Below are 6,436 nucleotides of genomic sequence, written 5' to 3' on the forward strand. Positions count from 1 at the left end.
TATTTCTTTTATTGACACTTAACAACAACGTGCGCGCAGACGTGAGCAAATTTCAAGCTAAGCCAGCGGCAATAAATAAACCGCCATCTTTGCGCTTGACCCGCCTCGAGTCGCGCAGCCAGTCGCCTCTTTGTCTTTGTAATAATTTTCACTGCTGCGCTCTGCTGTGCCCGCTCTGCTTGCAGTGTGGCCAGAGCCTTATGCGGCAAAGCCGCGCCCGCTCCGGTTTGGACAAAAGCGCAAAGAGCAAATGCAATATCTTGGTAGTGAGTATCTTTGGTATACCTTACAGTGCCTGGAATGGCTGTAAGAAGCAGAATGGAAGCAGCTGGCCCTCTAAATTATTTGAATCAATGTTGGCAAAAATTATTACAATGCATCTTGTTTTATATAGTAGGTACTGCGTGATGTTATTCAAGTGAGTGAGGAAGACATGGGCTTGTCAGAAGCTTATGGGCTGGGCATGGGCTAGACGGTTCAAGGTCCATACTTTTTGGGCTCGCCTAGCCTGGTCAGGAACATGTGGGCTGGACATGGGGAACATGCAGGCTGGACATGGGGAACATACGACCTGGACATGGGGACCTATGGGCTGGACACGGGGAACATGTGGGCTGGACACGGGGAACATGTGGGCTGGACACGGGGAACATGTGGGCTTGCCAGGAACATGCAAGCTTCATCTGGGCCAGGTGTGGGGCAGGGTCGAACAAACCAGATGTTTCTGTTTGGCACGTCTATATACCAAGCAATGCCCTTGTCTTGTGGGTAAAAACGAGTGGGGCAGACATGGGGCCCATGTGGATATGTCAAGAGATATATGGGATGCGTCTGGGTCAGGCATGGGCTGGACATGGGCGGACACATATGGGCCCTTTCCATCGCCCAAGTGCAAAAACCACATGGCGCAGTGTGGGACTACCAGATGGTGCCTATATGCGAGACCATAATATGGTGCCAATGTGGTACCCATCTCTTTGTGCAGGCTGGGTTGGCCCCTTGCCTCTTGTCTGTAAATGTTTAGAACCAGTCAAGATGTTAACCGGTGCTAATCTGTTACACCACCAGCCCCGCTACATCGCCAACTTTATTCTCATCAAAATGTTATAATAAGGTTTGACTGTGTATATAAGTGTAATGTAGATAACCTGGCACTTTTTTCTTTGACCCCCTCCCTCTCCTTCCCACCCCACCCTTGCAAAGACTAACATGGCAACTAAAGGCAAAAACAAGAAATAAACATAACAGGCACGATGGGTAAAGCTGAGTTACAGTTCAGGGTGATTCGGCAGAAAACAACCTTTATTCCACCTCAGTTAGCAATACAATAGGCCTATATGTGCTAGTATTGCATGTACATTTCTTTCTCTCACTAGGTACCATATTGCTCCAATCAACGCCAGTGCCCTTGCAACATCTGCTGCAAGCAACATAACTGAAGAGAAATTATGTCCAAACATGAAAGATGAGCAAACTAGGACACAAATCATACCTTCTAGTTTGAGGGCTGTTGTGTAATGCTGAGACGTCCAGGGAATGTGTGCTGGAATGTTCCTTGTAGCCATTGTGAATTGTCACAGGGGTGGGTGGCCTGTCAGACAAGAACATATATATTTAAATTGCTGTAACAGCGAGAAAAAGGACACTTCAAATCATTAGGAAACATGAACTTGTCTTCCAAATAGGCTTCGAAACAGTGACAGTCAATATAAGCATAAGTGTTCTTTTCAATTCATAGAAGTTGCAGCCAAAGTCTGTGTCCCCAACACTAATCAAAAGATATGAGGCACATCTCCATAGTTGAGTTCAGGATTTTTTAGCTGTTGTTAGCGATAGATCTGCCGTCGTAAGGGAAAACGACGAATGGTCCTGCGCAGGTAGCGAGGCAAATTTTTCAGGAGAGGCAAAAACTATTTTCACTTTATATCTCTTCTATTTTTCACTCTTCTAACCTGTAATTCACCAGATATCTGATTCATCATCATCATCAGGTGCCTTGCCGACTGGCGTGGGCGACCATGGACCTCCACTTCACCCTGTCCTTCGCTGCAGCAATGGTGTCTGTTGTTCTTGCTGCTCCCAACCATGTTGTCATCTTGTCCAGTATCTTTTCCCTCTGTCTGCCTCTGCCTCTCTTTCCATCAAACTTTCCTGTTGTGACAATATTCTCTAATGCTTCTTTCCGCATTGTGTGTCCGAAGAAATTTGCCTGTCGTTTTCTTATATTCGTGATAATTTGTTTTCTATAATTTGCTTCAACCAGGACTTCGTTTGTTTTTCTAGCTGTCCATGGGATACGTAGCATGCCTCTTATGAACCACAACTCTGTCGCTACAATTGTTCTTTCCAGCTGTTTATTGATTGTCCACGCTTCGCACCCGTATAATAGGATTGGCTCGATGTAACTTTTCAGTACTCTTTTCCTCGTTTCCAGTGACAGATTGATGTTTGTTAGTATCTGTTTCATCTTGTGGAAGGTTGTTTTTGCTTGGCAAATGCGGCTTTTAATTTCGGTGTGACATCTACCATCTGATGATATAATGGTCCCCAAATATTCAAAATGTTGTACTTGCTTGAGGGTGGAATCGTTGACTTTGCTATTGCATGTTGGGATTGGAGTTTTTCTGCTTATCACCATCGTTTCGGTATTCTTGATGTTTAGGCTTAAGCCCATGTTGTCACTCTCTTGTACGATGACATTTAATAGATTCTGCAGGTGTTCTTCATCTTCTGCTATAAGGACTGTGTCATCTGCATATCTTAGATTGTTTATATTATGTCCCCCAATCGAGATACCAGGCATTTCTTCTATGTGTCTCATGATATTTTCACTATACAGGGAGAACAAGTCTGGAGAAAGTACACATCCCTGTCTGACTCCTCTTTTAATCTGTATGCATTCGCTGATGTCATTTTCTATTCTCATTGCAGCAGTTTGATCCCAGTACATGTTTTTGATAATCCTTAAATCTTTCCCGTCGATGTTAAGAACTTCCAGCATGTCGATGATCTTGTCGTGCCTAACTTTGTCGAATATATCTGATTGGGGTGCTCATATTGCAGTTTCTAAAGTTTGAATGGTTTGGGTTAAAAAGTAGCTAAGTAATTCAACATTCGTCGTTCTCCCTTACACTGCGCACCCGCAGGGGAGCCTTGCGATGTACGCAAAAACGACGAATGGTACGGTTCGTCGTTCTCCCTTACACCCGTGAATGTTTATAATTATGGGAGTAGGCGATGGTCAGTTGTGACGCATTATTGACAGTAATGACTGTGTACTGGTTACTACAAATAAAAATAAAACGTATACAAACTAGCTATTATTTTACGTATAAAGTTCGGTGTTTGTTATGTCCCAACTGTAATTCGGTAAACGTTCTTCGTTTGCCTTCCTCGCTTGGTTAAATACTACAGTCAGCGTACAAATCAGATGTGTGCACATTTTCAACAGCTTGATTTAAAACTGTCTCATTCGGAACAAAAGTTTATCTCCATGATATCTCTTTATTGTATTCCCTTCAGATGCGAGTTTTACTTTTATTTTCGCTAATTGCAAAATTTTCCCTGCACGACCAAAGGGATCAACAATGTTACCATGTCCATAATACGATCAGATCATTGCAAAGTCAAACTTTCTCGTAAGAAATGTAACAATCTGACAAGACTGTATCACAAACGCTTTCGGGAGAGGTAATGCGACGCTTTGTATTTAATAAAGGATTCAGTTGATCGGAAAATATACCACAAAGTAGAGATCAACAAGGACAGTTTGAATCTGCAAGACATTATTATACTCGATCGTAACGTCCATCATGTCATAAAAAATCGTAAAGCAAGACTAAGTGTCGCCACAATACGTCCACTTTTTTAAGTTGGACAAAGAAATTTACTCTCATAAGGCAATGTCATTAATTGCTTGGTAATTCTATAAGGATGTCGACCAGTGACACGTGCTAGACAAATTGCGGCACTATAGCCATCGTTGGGATTTGGGATGTCAAATGACTGGACAGCAAACTAACATGACGTTAGTCTGTGAACATCTGGCGGACACTAATAGGCAGTGCTAATAAATTTCTCCCTTAATACTTTTTTGACCCTCCCATTCCCACCCCTTTCCCCCTGTTCCCATCCGTTTTCCCCTCCCTCCCGCCTGCTCTTCTCAATTTACACAATCAGCATAGGCCCAATACCTGAAGACAGACAGAAAGACACACTAAGTTATACATTCTTATAAACCTGGTCGACGGTACTCCGGGGGAGGGGGTGGTGCTGTGTTTGCTTTAAAAAAACCTAGTATGTTTGTACTGACGCAACAGTGACCAATTGTCATTCATCACCCATGCCAAATTTGCAAAACGGCAAGGACCAGGGGTCAACGCCGAACGAGCAGTGATCCCTTGACCGATCGACCATTCGTCGTTCTCCCTTACACTGAGCTCTGGCTCGGAGCTCGCCAGTGTATGGGAAAACGACGAACTCTCAATTATGCAACAACGGATTTGAATAAGACAAAAAAATTTACACCATCAGATGCAGAATTAAATACTCTATGAAATATATGAAAATACAAAAATAGAAAAATTTTGACCATTCATCGTTTTCCCTTACGACGGCAGTGATATCAGTCCAATTTTTTAGTACTATGTACTAATCAAATGCAAAAAGTAGCACAAATAGAACTACATAAGAACATACAAACCCATTTCAACAAAATGTACTCATAGAATAACTATCTACACCATCATCAGCTCTTCATTCTAAGTCACAATATTGAATTAGCCACAGAGATACATAAGATAAATGATAAATAATATCTACTTCATAGGGAAGCTTGTTGTCTTACTCAAAAGTAATTTTTTAGTCTATTACAATCACAAAGCGAGTTTGTTCTTTAAGTCACACGTTCCACAAGACCAAATGACAAACCAACAACATGATGCTTCCCTATAATTCAACAATCAGCTGTTTCCAGAAACCATAATGCATTGAGCGGTTGAAGAGAAGTAAACGGAAATAAAAATAGTCGTATATTAAAGAACAAAAATTAACATTTGGACATTAAATTAACACTTTGCAGTCACTTGCCGAAATAATGTGAAGGTGAAAATTATCCGTTCCGGTTACCAGGCTAAAGATGTCTGTTGCAGTCACTCTCCTGGCTGGGTGACCAGATGGGGTATTTTGTACTGCTGGCTGTGTGACTGCAAAGTGTTAATCAGTGTGACTTTTCTCGAGTTTTAAAGGCTCTCCAATCTATCAGAGATGGACACCTAACTTAGAAATCTAACCTCATAAAATAATCTTTCAGAGTTCAAAAGACCATTTGGCCCTTACTAAAGTTACTACACTTTACCATTAAATGCAATAAAAACAACATTTGTCTAACACAAATGAATAGCAAGGAACCCTTTACATTTCATACTTTTAATTCTGATCAAATCAAACTGGTTAAAAAAAACATCTTACACAATGAAAGACAAGTCCAGAGTCTTCTGCGGCGTGTCTGGAAAATGCGGCAACTGGTTTTGTATGGACTTGGAGGGGACACAGTCAAACGACTTCTTAATGGAGTGACCTAGCTGCTTGGACCCCGACCGCTGTAAATGAAAAATACATGATGTATGAAAGTAAAGAGAAGCACATCAACACAATAACAGTCATTAATTTGGAGCAACGAAAGAGCAAGAAAGACAGACAAAAGCAACAGATGGAAAGAAAAGAAGAAAGAAGTATGCCCTGCCAGCAGTACCCTTTAAACACCTGCACAATAAATGTGAAGTCAGAAGCAAAGTTACAAATTTTGTTTATCAGCCCCCTCAGCACAGAGTGGTCATTTAAGCGCAATAAAAGGACTGGGCATTTCAGCATCAGTGGTGGCTTACAGAAACTTTAAGGACAAATGAAAAATAAGGAGCAAAAATTTCATTCTTTCAGTGCCAATCCAAGAAATATTGTTGTTTTGGGTTTTTTTGGTAAGTGTTCTACATCGCTCGCAACTGCATAGGCCTAAGGATATATGAGAACACAGGACACATTAACTCATTCCGGCCAGAGCGACGAGAGTCATCGCCGGCCGAACATGCTTTCGGAGGAGGAACAACGTTTGCAACTTCCGAATGTATTTGTGTCAAGACCGGAAGCTTCCCTGCTAGTTTCGTTATTAGTCGGCTTTTTCAAGAGAATTTTGCGTGGTTTCTTTAGTTTGAAGTGTCGATCAAAATAAAGCAAACCCGTTTGTTTAGAATGGCAACAGACCAGACCATCAATGATTTATTTATAGAGGCACCAGCCATCCATGTCCAGGTGCTGTTTTAGCCTCTTTTTCCTGTATTCGGATTAAAAAATATATTTTTGCCAATTTATTGGTTCCGCTTCTATGTATCCCATATCTATGGTTCTCAACTTGGAAATCGCCTATAATTCGCTGTAATAG

The 6,436-nt window shown here is 41.6% G+C and overlaps 1 protein-coding gene across 1 annotated transcript in view; it reads right to left on the reverse strand.

The window, feature by feature from the left end:
* LOC101857898 (dystrobrevin beta) overlaps positions 1–6,436 on the reverse strand; it is a 145,998-nt gene that overhangs the window by 11,079 nt on the left and 128,483 nt on the right. Inside the window, exons 10-11 of the mRNA XM_005106918.3 lie at positions 5,470–5,600; positions 1,493–1,591 (exon numbers count right to left, since the gene is read on the reverse strand). Of these exons, the coding sequence (XP_005106975.3) occupies positions 1,493–1,591; positions 5,470–5,600 (230 nt within the window). The remainder of the gene's footprint in view (positions 1–1,492; positions 1,592–5,469; positions 5,601–6,436) is intronic.

The sequence above is a fragment of the Aplysia californica genome, unplaced genomic scaffold, assembly GCF_000002075.1.
Source record: "Aplysia californica isolate F4 #8 unplaced genomic scaffold, AplCal3.0 scaffold00563, whole genome shotgun sequence".
Taxonomy (NCBI): domain Eukaryota; kingdom Metazoa; phylum Mollusca; class Gastropoda; order Aplysiida; family Aplysiidae; genus Aplysia; species Aplysia californica.